This window comes from Drosophila pseudoobscura, chromosome 3, assembly GCF_009870125.1.
Source record: "Drosophila pseudoobscura strain MV-25-SWS-2005 chromosome 3, UCI_Dpse_MV25, whole genome shotgun sequence".
NCBI classification, from domain to species: Eukaryota; Metazoa; Arthropoda; class Insecta; order Diptera; family Drosophilidae; genus Drosophila; species Drosophila pseudoobscura.
In genome coordinates, this window is record NC_046680.1 from 16,252,017 (window position 1) to 16,265,308 (window position 13,292).

The following is a 13,292-nucleotide window of genomic DNA, read 5'->3' on the forward strand; positions in this document are numbered from 1 at the left end:
AAGCGGTTACTGCACTAATATGGAGGGAATGTTGTTTATTCAGTTGGTATAGATATTATATATGTACATATATGTATAATTCTTAAATTCATAGTTAGTTTCGTTCCTTGGGAACGAAATCCTAAAAAGTGGGCTGAAATTGGAAGTCCGGATTCAAAAACTTGAATTTGGCGGCCTCCAGGAGTAAACGGTTGTGCTCAATTTGGTTGCGGGAGCGCAGCTCCTGGCTTATATCGGTCATTGTGCGTTCAAGTCGCTGCAGAATATCTCTAGGTGGTCCATCCATGTAATGTGCCACTGAGGGAGCCATTTGAACATCTTCCAGGGAATACGATTTGCTGGATAAGCTGGATATGCCGTCGCTTTGCGAGGATGCTATAGAAGCTGTGGTCAGATCAATGGCTACCGGCTGTTCCGTACGGATTGGGGATGGTGAATTGCTTGGTTGCTCCTCCTTAACGTCGGGGCGCAAGGGCAAGACCTGCGGCACAGCAGCCACGGGAGTAAGTTGGCTGTAGTTGGCCATCAGGGTCTCCACCGTGCTGGGGTGGAGATTTGGAAGCTGGGAATAGTAGAATTTGTTATATAAGATTTGGAAATTCACACTATACATAAGAACGACTACTTACGGTGCGAACATGTTGGACTATTAACCCAATGTTTGTCGAATTATCTGTACAGTTGGGCATCTTCGACGCGGCCTGGTTCACGTGATTTTCGTTGTGATCTAAGGTCGAATAGCCGCTCACGGAAGGAGAGGGCTAAGGAAAGAACAAAAATTAACACACACACAAACAATCATGTAAATGCACGATAACCTCTGTTTAATTTCATTGAGTTGGTTGCTGTGCCGAAACAGATACACCCACAAACACACACGCGTGCATGTTCTACTTCTCTAACGGTAAACTGCATAGCTTAATACATATGGCTATCTCGCTTGTTGCTTACTGTTTTAGTGCCCGTCTCCTCCTTCTGTTCGCTATGCTCTTGCTGGTGGCGCTGGAACACCGTTTTAATTTTCAGCTCGTGTGTTTCGTTTGCCGTCGGCGCAGAAGACGCTATAGCAGGTGCAGCCGGCGCAGACGCCGCCGCAACAGGTCCTCTTGTTATAGGCTTGCACGGCGATGTTGAAGCTCTCTTTCTACGGGGTTTCTCATTTCCCCGATTCTTCATAATGCGATCACGGCGTTCCTCCAGGGCAGCCACCTTCATTTCGTGCAATTTGCCCAACAAAGATGCGTGCCGACGCTGTACCGGAATCATAAGTCAATTACTCGAAATGGTGGGGTGTTATTTCTCTACCTTGATGTGCATATGAAAGTTTCCCGTGGAACGCACGCTGCCGCGATAAACCCGATCCGGCGGACAATTACAGCACTTGACCACCACATTGTCTCCGATCTGGCTTTCAATGCTGTACAGCTCTCCATTTAATATGTAAGGAACGTGTTGACGCTGCTCCAAATCCACCTCAGACCTAACCTCAGGATTATTACTGTCCGACGACATTATTCCAGATATTGTTCCTGCTGGCCCTAATTTTGAATTTAATTTTATGCGAAACTAAAATTTATTATCGCCAAAAACCATTACTTACAGCAGCGACAAATCTGTCAAAAAGAAGAAGTACTTGCAGAGATACAACCACACATGAATCTATGAGTTCTGCTCGCAAAGAGGACTTCGAAAAGAGAGAAGGCAAAACGTAAGAAATGGTTCAAAACGGAAAAGGGGAAACATCTACAAGTACGATATACATATTTAATTGTGAGACAAGTACGGGTGCTATTCGATACCACAGTGTACAGTGCCTTGAGTATACATTTATTGTGCGAAATATGCTGTATTTATTGTGTTATTTTCTGTAATTTAATTCCTTGCGCTTTAAATTTTAATAAGTTTCGGCGCCAGGGCTTTCGATAGTTCGATTCGATATATTGCTCGAGTGAATTGTGGCAACCCTAATATCGATAAGCGGTATCTGCACGTTTTCAACATAAATAAACAATATCAACCTTTTAATTAAGAATATATCTAAATAGAAGTGTATTACGGGCTATGAGATGTCGGATCAAAACGCAGATGCGAAGCCAAACATTTTAATCACCGGTTGGTATGTTTGCTTCAGATAATTGTACGATTCTAACATGTTGTTGGACCCACAGGAACACCCGGAGCGGGCAAATCGTATTTGTGCGAGCGTTTGGCCGAACAATTGAAGTTCGACTGGTTGGACTGCTCAAAGATTGCCAAGGAAAATGATTACATTGAGGAGCACGACGAGGAATACGATTGTCCCATTTTAGATGAAGAGAGGGTATTATGCTACAATATTTCCGGGAATCTAAATAACAAATTACAAAATCTTAGCTTATGGACCACCTGGAACCGTTGATGCAGAAGGGCGGCAACATCGTGGAGTATCACGGCTGCGATTTCTTTCCCGAGCGTTGGTTTCAAGCTGTCTTCGTTGTCACCTGCCCCAATAAGACGCTCTACGATCGTTTAAAAGAACGCAACTACAATGAGAAGAAACTTTCCTCGAATATAGAGTGTGAAATCTTTGGCACAATCCTGGAAGAAGCGCGAGATTCGTACAAAGCTGACATTGTTCACGAACTCTGCGGCGAGTCGGCAGCAGATGCCGATAAAAGCTTGAAAACAGTGAAACAATGGTACCGTATGTGGAAGAGAAAATAAACATACTTTTATGAGGAAATGCTAATCATCTAGTCCGACAGTGGATAAAGCAAAGTATTCGCAATCTATGTATGGCTAATACATATTTTATTAGGAAAATATTTACAACAAACTACGAGTATACGAAATCTTAAATCTACAACTCATGAGGCAACTATATGCGCGTCATTTTAAAGCGGAGTGGGCCATCCGGCGCGTACATGAATGTGACGGCATAGTCCAATGGTTTGTGGTTGTACTCAAGCTTGTAGTTTCGCAACAGCTTGGCCAGCAGTATCTGCATCTCCAGGTCAGCGAATCGCCGCCCCAGGCACATGCGGGCACCATAGCCGTAGGGCAACGAGGCGAACGGATGTAGTTTGCCCGGAACTCCACCATGCTGTGGCTTCAGCCAACGCTCGGGTCGGAACGTGGCAGCATCTGTTACATACTCCTCCATGTTACCGGTCACAATCGTGGGAAAGACGGCCTGGACTCCCTTCGGCACCTGGTAGCCGCAGATCACGCTGTCCTCCTGCAGGGTGCGTCCATTGCCAATCACCGTGCTGTACATTCGGAAAACCTCCTTGATGAAGGCCTTCAGATGGTGCATCTGGTCGAGCAGCTGAATGGTGAGCGGTGTGTTTGGGTCTGGTAGCAGGCGCTTCAGTTCCTCGTGCACCTTTTGCTGCTCCTCGGGACGCGTGGCCAGTTGATAGAGCATTGAGCAGACCGCCATCGATATCTGGAAGTGGTAACTTTTAGCTTTCTGTTGAAAACTACAGAGACTCTGATCTTACGGTGTCTATTCCGACTAGAATCAAGTCCAGCGCCATTATGGTGGCTATCTTTTCGTCCTTCTCCGACATAATCACCTTCTCCACCAGCGAGGGCTCACCTGCACGCTGGCTGGGATCTTGTGTCTTCAATCGCTCTGTGGCACTCTGTATGTACTTCATACAGACGCTGGATGGAACGAGATATTGATGGCTTCATGGTATTAAGAATATTCTGCACTTACCCCACAAAGAAGTTCATGTTCTTCACATATTGGGTCCAGAGCGGCGTCGGGAAGTACCGCCAGTAGGGAGCCTTCAGTTCGAGAGTGGCCACGTTCCGCAGGGCATACTTGGCAGCATCGATGATTTGCTGTGGCTCCGAGTCGGGACTGAGATTCGCTTCGAGGCAACCCAAACGCGTGTCCAAGGCAACGCGTCCAATACCTGATGTGGACAAGAATATTGACGTTATAGTATAAACATAGTCATTCGTGGTCATGAGGGCTCACATTCCAGCGACCATTTGTGTATCTCGTTGTCGAAATCCTTTGGCAGCTCCTGGTTACCATCCAACAGGTGCTCGCATCGCACCAGGAAATCATCTGTGATCGCCTCCAGCGGCTGCAGGTAGCGCCTGATGGTGGATAGCTGCAGCACCGGCTTCTGGACACGCGATCTAAACTGACGCCAAGGCTCGCCGTGGCTGCATGGGAAATGGTGAATCAGTGGATCAATGGATCAGTGTTATGCGAGTATGCGTGAGGCTGTTCCACTTACACGCCCACCACGCCGCCGAGTTCCCCAAAGAAGTCCTTGCGCACCACGCTCTTGTACTTGACCAGACTGGGCATCGATGGGCGGAAGGGGGTGGGCCCCTCGCTGCGGTAGCACTGAAATGTCAGAAAAATCATAAATTGCTTGGCTCTAACATCCGACAACTGGCAGTAATTTGTACTAGCTGGAAGCGTCGCAAAGTGCCAGAAATTGCTGTAATGCTTTGGTGCCTTCGTGCTTCGCTGGTCAAGCGGAAAGACCCCACCAGTAGCTAAGTACATACGTCTTGGCTGTGTTCCGTGTTAAGGCTTGAGCATAGCTTACCTTTTCGATTTCGTCGGCATCGTAGATAAAGAGTAGATCGGGCCTACCTATGAGGCCACCGAAACGCACAATTCTGCCATAGCGATCGTGTAGCAGCGACGAGATGTTGGCCACATCGGAGATGGTGTATTGGCCAATGATCGGCATCAGACTGTGAAGGAGAACCGCCAAGGTTAGGGCGCATGACAAAAAAAACCGAACAATTGGCAAACAAAACAAATCTCTGCGACAATGGAGGATGCATTAGCCTTTGCCAAAAGCGCAAAATACTCGTAGTATCGTATATATGTAGTACGTGAACGGAGCTTGCACCAAAATTTCACATGTTATGATGCTGACCTTGAATACGGCGCTAATTGAACGCTAATCAACAAGATGACGTATAAGGGAATGGATTGTATGTCGGAGCGGATGCCAGCCGATTAGCCGAGGGAGTGATTATGTGGTTTCCGTAAGGGCAGGCGCGGTGCAGGTGTGAACACTCGGATACTAGGAAACCCAACAAGAATCATTGAAAACTATCATTCAAGCCGTTGTTAAATATTTGGACAACAAACGGGGGAAAACAAGCTTCGTTGCGGCCAGTGAAATGATCGCCTGCTTTGGACGCGGCAAAGCAAAAATAAATTAATGGATATAAAAACCAGCATCATCATGAGCAGTGCTTATTGAACATGCTTAATTGGGTCAAGTGAAACGGAGAGTGTAGAGTGGCTGGCTGTGGCTGTGGCTCTGGCTCTGGCTCTGGTGCAGGGAAATGGAATTGCAATTCGCAGAGTGAAAGTACGTTTGCTGCTCGAGTCTTTCGTTTCTGTGTGTCGCGACTCTTATACGAGTACCTACCGCCAGGTGTTGCCCAGAATGGGTAGGGGCTTGGGTCCAGGTATCTGATTGTAGGGCAGAGCGTTCTGCCATTCGGGAGTGGAGTGTATTCGTGGCGTTGTCGGCGCCGCTGTCTCCTCTGGTTCCAGCAGATGGGGACAAGCGGCCACGCCCGTGGAGCTGTCGCGGATCTCCAGACGTTGCTTCTCATTTGGCAGCAGGCCTGTGCCACTGATCCTTGACACAGTTCGCCTCAGGCTGGATGCACTGGCTGTGCAAGCCCTCACTGGAAGCTTGTTCATTTCTTTTTTTGTTGTTTTCTATCTGGCTTTATGCGTGTGTCAGCAACAGCTAACCGATTTAAATTCAAATCAGATTTCACTCGTTTTATGCCTCGATTTCCAATTGTCTTGCGTTGACGTTGTCTTTGCGTTGACACACACAGATACACTGGCTCGAATGAAACTGGCTTCTAGCTCTGCCAGTCCGCTTGCAACAACTGAGCTCCGTTCCACACTCAATGGCTGTCCGACACAAACTAGCTGCTCCAGCGCCTCCACTGAGCCCCCAGACCCGTCCTCTTAGTAAACTTTTAAAAGAGAAATCATTTCGATGCTCTTTCGTTCCGTGCTTTCGACCATGTAATGAGAACTGAAAGAATGGACGTATGAAAATTGTGCAAGGGGCACAGATTCACTTCAATGTCTTACTGACTTTTTACATACAACATGATTTAGTAATAAACATTAACCTTTGGGTCAAATGTAAGTAAATATGTACATAAATATGACAAATGTTATTTCTTTACTTAAGAGCGATCAGTTTTACGGCCATGGTTGCGGTATTTGTGTCTGTTCGGCGGGTTCTCAGCTCCAATCTGGGATGCGATGCACGGAGATTCAACTCTAGAGTTGGGTAAATGCTCGATTTTCTGCAGGCTCATGGAAAATGTGAATCTTTCGAAGGGTTTGTCATCAAAACTATAATGACTCAATCCAATTTAAATCACACCTTTTTATACGATTTGTCTGGGGTTTTTATTTATATTCAGTTATTTAATTCCTCCACTTAGCACACTAATATTAACAAATTTGTTTGGGTCTGAAACAGTTTTCTGTTGTCGGGATAAAGGGGCATAGCTGCAAAGCATTGCTACGCACAACCATTCCTTCTTACTCCGCCGACACTCTCCTTGGCCGCCTCCATCCAATCCTGGGACACCTTGGGATCCGCTACCATGTGTGGCACAATACCTTCCTCCTACATCCGACACCTCTCATGCTCAAACCGATGGCACTCGAAGAAGTAGTGAAGTTTTCGTGAGAGATGAAGTATAAACGGAGCAGAAATATAGTGACTTTTATAGATCCTATTACTACCAATGCGAACTTCGACATCCAAATGGTCTACTGACCCAAGAATTTGGTATGGTTATAAATATAAATAAGCGAAGATTCGACTATATTGAAATAGTATAATTACTACTGTGGAAATGTTATACAGTTTAGCTAAGGCTATAGCGGATGGGCTTTAGTTCGGCCGTTTCAAACACCGAACAAACTCATTAGATCTCCATGGATTCACCCGTAATCACCTGAAAGCAATCAAATATAGCATAATTAAGGAAGACTGCACCAAATTTATTTAAAAAGGCCATGCCCATTTGGCGTGTGATTAGTGACACGGAAATGTTCGACGCACTTGTATCTGGCCGGTGGCATTTTCTGGCCGCAGCTGTTGTGTTCTGCTCCGTTCTGGGGTGCGAGGGTCGGAGGTCGAACTCCAGATTCACCAACCTCCAGTGCGAGTCGTATAGCGAGTCGTTTGCGACTTTCTCGAAATGCAAACTCAATCTCCTCGCCAGGGGACGCGCGGGAGTCAATATACACTGCCAACTGCACAAGACGCCCATTACAAACGTGTGGGTGAGTCTAGAATCCTGATTGTGGCCGAGAGCCTTGTGGTTATTTGGAGTTTGCCAATGACAGATGAATTGGAGCATGTATCGTCGCTACAATGGCTGGCGTCCATTTATGTACAACGTCAGCAAGAATTTCTGCCAGCTCATGGCAAATGTGAACGATGTCTCTTTCGAAGGACTTGTCATCAATGCCATAATGACTGGATCAAACCTAAATCACACCTGTCCGTACAATGTGGGTATTAGCATATCATCAACAAAGTGAAACAGTTTTAATTGGATCCCTTTATTGCCATCATTTAGCATGATATCATACTGGATAATTTGGAATTCACAGACGATTTGCTGAAAACCTTACCACTCCCCAAAGGCGACTATAAGATCCAACTGCGATTTGCCAGTGACAAAACATGGAGATTGCAAGTGTCAGTTTTTTTCGCAAGAGATGAACAATAATTGGAGCAGATAGGTATGGATAGGTACTACAGGACCGGACCCAAGGGCCCACAGTAGCTGGCTTCTCAAATGGCTGGATGGTCAATAATATATTTCTATTCTATTCCAGGCACAAACATTTAGTACAGATGTACATATCATGTGTCCAAATTGATATAAAATACAGAACATATCATTTAGAATTCTGTCAATTGATTTTGACTTGTGATGTTTAATGGAAATTTAATAGATATTTAAATTTTATTTAAGCTTTTTCTAACACTATGCATAGTCATTATGCACTCGTAATCACCTCAATATTTGTTATTCGACTTGATTTCAAACTCACTGAACTATAGCTTCATTAGCCCTAATGTGTAATCGGTTCTTGGTTGAATGGAAATGGTTGCGGTACGTCCATATAATGGCAGGTATCCATTTATGTCCGTACAGCGTCAACTATAATCTGTCTTTGGAAGGACTTGCCATCAATGCTATAAAGACTAGATCTAACTTGAATCATGCCTGTCCGTACGATATGAGTTAGCATAAGAATCATACATAGCACGACATCCTACTAGATAACTTGGAGTCCAACGATGAGTTTGCTCGCATGATATTGCATACTCTTGTGCTGTAGAAAAATAAATGAAGGTATGTAGCTTTGAATTTATTTTTTTATTTGTACGTTGACATGCAATGACTGCATCTTACAAGAGAGGAGGAGAATTAGTGCTGGATATAATATAGACCTATATATATATATATATATATATATATATATAATAAGACCCTAAACGGTTCATGAAAGGAATAATTCGATTTACACAGTGGAAGGAAAGGTATAAAATTTCTAGTGAGTCTAATGGGAATCGTGAGGTTGACACATTTTGACACTATATCTCGGCTAAATAGGGCCACTTCGGCGAAGGACCATCACAGGCAAAATCCTAAGCCACCTGGACCCGTTGATGGACTGGCCGCCAGCTCCCGAAACCGTCTTCCATCATTTGCCGGACCATTCCATGGCCTTCGCTGGCCCATCGACCACGGCATGGCCAACCGAGTGGGCATGCCGCAGCCCAGATGGTGAATTCAATCAAAATCCCGATTTCATTGAGAATGCTGTATGGCCTAGACATAGCGTACAGAAAAACCGATTACAGTATAACGAATCTATTTCCAGAACACAGCAAATGGTATATTCTGCAAAAATTAATTCTATATTAGGAATTTTTCGTATAACGAACTCCCCTTGAGAGTCGCTATATGGAAGACATTCCATATATAGACATTCCCCAAAAGACATTCGGGGGGCAAAAGGGATAGATCGGCTAAGTACAGAACGTCGTTACACTGGCTGATGTCCATTTCTATAATAGCCTGTTTCCGGGACCTTGTTACAAAAAAAGAACCAAAGATCAGTTTATTTTCCACAATTTGCTCATATATTTATCAATTTCACTTTTGATTACAAAATTCACAATTTTAAAATGTTCTCCTTGTGCATGTTATTTAGTTGTAATAGTTTTGGTTTTGTTTTATATATACTCGTATGTATTCTCTTGCTGCCGAGTTTGCCGAGTTCAATTTTCAATGAGATTGTTGTGTGCATGGCAATGTTGGATACAGTTTAGTGAACAATAAATAAAAACACGCACATAACTCTTTAGGCAATACGCATTTTGAGCATATCAAAATCTCCTGAAAGAGTTTCTGCAGTAAAATAGACAGTTTGTTGTACATATCTAAAGTTTAAATCTTAAATGCTTTGCTGGCCGGCTGGCTTACAGTCTAGAATCTGGATCTCGACTTCATAGCTTAAGTAGTTGTGTGTTGCGTGTGTGGCGTGTGGTATGGGGTATGCGACAAATGTTTAAATGGCACGTTTCCAACTTGAAGAATAAGTTGAAGATAAGGATAAAATACAGAAGACACTTTAAGATACAAATTGATACCGAATGTTTTGATTGTTTTTGTGGGTGTAGTAATACATAGATTAGTATAAAAGTTACGTTCCTAGGGGCATAAATAGTACGAAATTTAGCTTAGACGTAGATGTAAATGCATATGTACCATATGAATACAATATGTAGACTTAGAGACTAAAGCGGATCTGCATGCGTATGAAATGAAGGTGCTGCAGTGTGATAAATATGAAATGTCATGTGGTAGCCAGTTCAGTCAATCCTGCACACAATGAACGCACTTCTGCACTGGCTGTATGTTTTTACACGGTTTTCTTGTTGCTTAATCGTTAACTAACTATACTAAGATGCTATTTATATTTATGGATGTGTGTATCTAGGCTTAAATATGTATATGGCGGCGTCGTTCGTATTTACAGTTCTCGTCGTTCGATCGTTCATTCATTTATATCCCACATGGTTAACTAAGACTAAATGCAGACCTGTCCGGTGCTCAATCCAACTCGATTGGTGCCCAACAGAAACTAAAAAACAAGTAACATAAATTGTTTTCACGACTAATACTTGTAGTGGGTGGTAGGGGGGTGGGGGCGGGGCAGGTGCCGCTTCACTGTTAACACTCGAACTCGTTGGCCGTGATGGCGCTCAGATCCTTCATGAGACCCTCCAGATTGGCCATCTCCTGGTTGAGCTCCTCGGTGGATGTGCTCGGTGCCAGTCTCTGGATCTCGTCGGTCGAGTGTGCCACCGACCCGCCGCCTTGCAAGCGATTGGGCGTGGCGGCCGAGAACGATGGCTTCTTGTAGGGCGACTGGTTCTGTGGACGTATTGTTACGGCAGGAGCTGAAAGAAACAAGGTCGTACGAGCGTCAGTGGCGCCACAAGATCACCTCTATGGATCAGATACTCACTGTGCTTGTTAATAGGCGTGGCTCCCCCAGTGGGCGGTGGCCCTGGAACGCTGAAACTCTTGAGCGGATGCCCGCGCTTGGCACTCTCGATAGTGGACACACAGCCATTGCCAGCGGCTCCATTGCCGGTATTGCTGCAACAGTTCAACAGGGAGGAGAGAGCAAAGACAAACAATTAGATCTAGTTAAGGCCAAAGGTTTTGTTTTGTTTGTGCTTTATATTGCTAACAAATTCATATGATTCGAACGAATTATGGCCCTAATTGTGGGCCAGGGCCCTTCTGGCGATTACTCGACTGACGCTGTTGCCCTGGAAATAAAGCTTGCGCGCGTTCTGAATCTCCCTGGCTTTCACGGCCAGACGGGTGTACGGCAGACGGTCGCTGGCGGACATAATGCTCCACGTGTAGCTGGCCAGTTCGGTAACGGTGGCCGAGTCGCGCATGCTGAACACCCCTCTGGCCTGGTGGTTGATCAGAATCTCGTCCAGGCGGAACTTGTTCATGAAGTTAACAAACGGCACCGGCGACGACATCAGCATCAGCTGGTGGTCCACGCGACGCTCCAATGTCTGCCGATTGAGCTTGATCATCTTCATCGACGGCTCTCGCACCAAATTGACCGTCACACGGGAATCAATACGTCCCCATCGCGATCTTGTGCCCATGCCTCTGCTTCAACTATAACTATATATCTCCAAGCTCGCAAGACCGGAGACACAACAACTGTTTCGAATTTAGATGAGAATTTTGTGGTGCTTCTGAATTGCTCTGAACTAAATTTAATCGAGTGCTTGACTAGATTTTTGGGGGGAACTAACCAGAAGCTGGCATCGTAGCCCCCGTACGGGTGCTCGGGCGTTTGGGCCAGCGAGCTGTTCTGGTTCGGCTGCGAGAGGCTCTGCTGCGAGAGGCCCGTCTCCATGGTCATGTGCGAGCGGTTCTGGTGGCTGTACTGGGTCCTCGGATACTGCGGGCGCTCCATCGTAGAGTTCATCGAAGTGGCTGCTGGAGGGAAATGGCGATTGATGAGCCGGACAAAGAACCCAATGGTCTGCTACTCACTCATATAGCCGGGCACGTAGGAGCGCTTGTCCAGCGAGTTGGTCACATGCCCAGGCACTCCGCCAGGCGTCTCCACCTCGTACTCGCTGTGGACCACCGAGCGGGGCAGGGTCAGGGCCCCACTACTCGAGGCCCCATCGCTGCAGACGGGCGTGACCGTGTGCAGACCCTTGTCAATGTTCTTCAGCTCCATCTGGTCGTGATGGATCCATAGATCTGGGGGCTTTGGCACTCCCACGTTGTTCTTTTGATAGCTGCAAATCGAAAAACAGGTGAAAAAGTGGGACAGGGTCCGTAGCTCTTAGGACTTTACCTCTTTTTCGTATGCTCCGGGGAGGATTGGGGCTTGCTGCGGCAGAGGAATAGAATGGCAATGAGGACAACCAACAGCACCACGACCGTGGCTCCGATGATGTACAGCAGCTGCTCGTTGTCGATGCCCTTGGCAATGGTGTCCGCCTCCTGCATGATCACCGCAGCCGTGGTCGTGTAGGACACCAGAGCGGAGAAGGGGGCATTGTTGTTGCCCTGCTGCTTGGTGGTGCGCGCCTGCACCTTGAAGTAGTAGGTGGTGTAGGGCTTCAGGTTGGACAGCATCAGCATGGTCTCCTCGCCGGCGAAGGCCTCAATGGACCAGTCCCGGTCCCGCTTCGTGGTGTCCGTCGTGTAGTAGATGTTGTAGCCGGTGATCTGGCCCACCGTGTGCTTCGGCGGCATCCACTGGATGATCACCGTGGGGGGATTCTCCTCATCGAGGCGCACAGTTACCTCCCGCGGCGGCGTCACTGGCACATTCTGGTAGGTGCTGTTCAGCACCGACATGGACCAGGCGGACTCGCGGCGCCCCTTCACCACCTTGACGGCGAACTCGTACTGGGTGTTGGGCCGCAGGTCGTTGATCATGCAGTTGAGATCGGTGGTGTTGTGGTAGCGATAGCGATTGGATCCCGTGATGCCGTAGCTGACCGTGTAGTGGCGGTTGTCGGTCACGTGCTGGTTCTTGTTCAGCATCGTGTCGATCCAGTAGACAACGATCGAGGAGCTCGACATGGTGATGGCTCTCAGGCCCACGGGCACCTCCAGCGGCACCGGCACGTCGATGGGCTCCTCGTCGCGGGTCTTGATGTTGTCGTAGATCGGCGGGCCATCGCCCTTCACATTGCGCGCCCTCAGCGAGACCACATACTCCGTGTTCGACTCGAGGTTCTTGAGCACGTGGTAGCGCTCGGTCTCCTTCAGCTCGATGGTGTTCTCGTCGGGTATGCCTCGGCCCCAGCCCAGCACGTAGTTGCGTATCTTGATCTCCGGCTGCTGCGGCGGACCCCAGTGCAGGCCGATGTTCTCCGCTCCCGGCTGTATATTGATCCAGATCGGTTTGCCCGGCACCTGCGTCTCGTCCAGATCGTTCTCCAGCGTATTGACGCGATACCACTCCGTGAACGGCCCGGATCCATTCACCGTCATGGCCGCAATCTTCACCTGGTACTCGGCACTGCGGTCCAGTCCGCTCAGCTCGAAGTAGCGTATGTTGGCCGGCGTGCTCTTCACCTGCGGCGCGTCCTTGAGCTTGCGATACCGGATCTTGTAGCCAGTTATCTGGCCATTGCGATCCTCCTCGGCGGGTGGCTCCCAGTGAACGGTAATGGACTGCC

The 13,292-nt window shown here is 47.2% G+C and overlaps 6 protein-coding genes across 11 annotated transcripts in view; 2 read left to right on the forward strand and 4 right to left on the reverse strand.

Moving 5' to 3' along the window:
• Window positions 1–6: 6 nt before the first annotated feature.
• stil (stand still) lies at window positions 7–1,743 on the reverse strand. Its single transcript, XM_001361379.4, has 5 exons — window positions 1,601–1,743; window positions 1,306–1,538; window positions 952–1,251; window positions 630–761; window positions 7–562 (listed from the first exon to the last, which is right to left on the reverse strand). Exons 2-5 carry the CDS (start codon window positions 1,510–1,512, stop codon window positions 122–124), a joined length of 1,080 nt encoding a protein of 359 aa, XP_001361416.3. The 5' UTR covers window positions 1,513–1,538; window positions 1,601–1,743; the 3' UTR covers window positions 7–121.
• Window positions 1,744–1,934: 191 nt separating this feature from the next.
• Window positions 1,935–2,728, forward strand: Ak6 (adenylate kinase isoenzyme 6). Its single transcript, XM_001361380.4, has 3 exons — window positions 1,935–2,112; window positions 2,169–2,320; window positions 2,374–2,728. The coding sequence occupies exons 1-3, from the start codon at window positions 2,067–2,069 to the stop codon at window positions 2,701–2,703; spliced, it is 528 nt and encodes a 175-aa protein (XP_001361417.1). The 5' UTR covers window positions 1,935–2,066; the 3' UTR covers window positions 2,704–2,728.
• A 30-nt stretch (window positions 2,729–2,758) lies between these two features.
• Cyp301a1 (Probable cytochrome P450 301a1, mitochondrial) lies at window positions 2,759–5,921 on the reverse strand. The gene is made up of 7 exons (XM_001361381.4): window positions 5,403–5,921; window positions 4,560–4,710; window positions 4,239–4,351; window positions 3,971–4,164; window positions 3,704–3,905; window positions 3,483–3,648; window positions 2,759–3,427 (listed from the first exon to the last, which is right to left on the reverse strand). Exons 1-7 carry the CDS (start codon window positions 5,681–5,683, stop codon window positions 2,858–2,860), a joined length of 1,677 nt encoding a protein of 558 aa, XP_001361418.2. The 5' UTR covers window positions 5,684–5,921; the 3' UTR covers window positions 2,759–2,857.
• Window positions 5,922–5,929: 8 nt separating this feature from the next.
• Window positions 5,930–8,001, forward strand: LOC6898695 (uncharacterized). The gene is made up of 4 exons (XM_002138664.3): window positions 5,930–7,306; window positions 7,370–7,537; window positions 7,606–7,771; window positions 7,868–8,001. The coding sequence occupies exons 1-3, from the start codon at window positions 7,037–7,039 to the stop codon at window positions 7,756–7,758; spliced, it is 591 nt and encodes a 196-aa protein (XP_002138700.2). The 5' UTR covers window positions 5,930–7,036; the 3' UTR covers window positions 7,759–7,771; window positions 7,868–8,001.
• Window positions 8,002–9,162: 1,161 nt separating this feature from the next.
• fra (neogenin protein frazzled) overlaps window positions 9,163–13,292 on the reverse strand; it is a 37,152-nt gene continuing 33,022 nt past the window's right edge. For 3 of the 6 annotated variants that reach the window (XM_015184827.2, XM_015184828.2, XM_015184825.2), the window contains exons 6-10: window positions 11,954–13,287; window positions 11,641–11,894; window positions 11,397–11,583; window positions 10,577–10,710; window positions 9,163–10,508 (exon numbers count right to left, since the gene is read on the reverse strand). In XM_015184827.2, coding sequence (XP_015040313.2) covers window positions 10,279–10,508; window positions 10,577–10,710; window positions 11,397–11,583; window positions 11,641–11,894; window positions 11,954–13,287 — 2,139 coding nt within the window. In that variant the 3' untranslated portion in view covers window positions 9,163–10,278. The remainder of the gene's footprint in view (window positions 10,509–10,576; window positions 10,711–11,396; window positions 11,584–11,640; window positions 11,895–11,953; window positions 13,288–13,292) is intronic. The other 3 variants (XM_015184826.2, XM_033377750.1, XM_001361382.5) reach the window with 1 other exon arrangement.
• LOC4804938 (uncharacterized) lies at window positions 10,757–11,378 on the reverse strand. Its single transcript, XM_001361383.4, has one exon. The coding sequence runs from the start codon at window positions 11,241–11,243 to the stop codon at window positions 10,836–10,838; it is 408 nt and encodes a 135-aa protein (XP_001361420.2). The 5' UTR covers window positions 11,244–11,378; the 3' UTR covers window positions 10,757–10,835.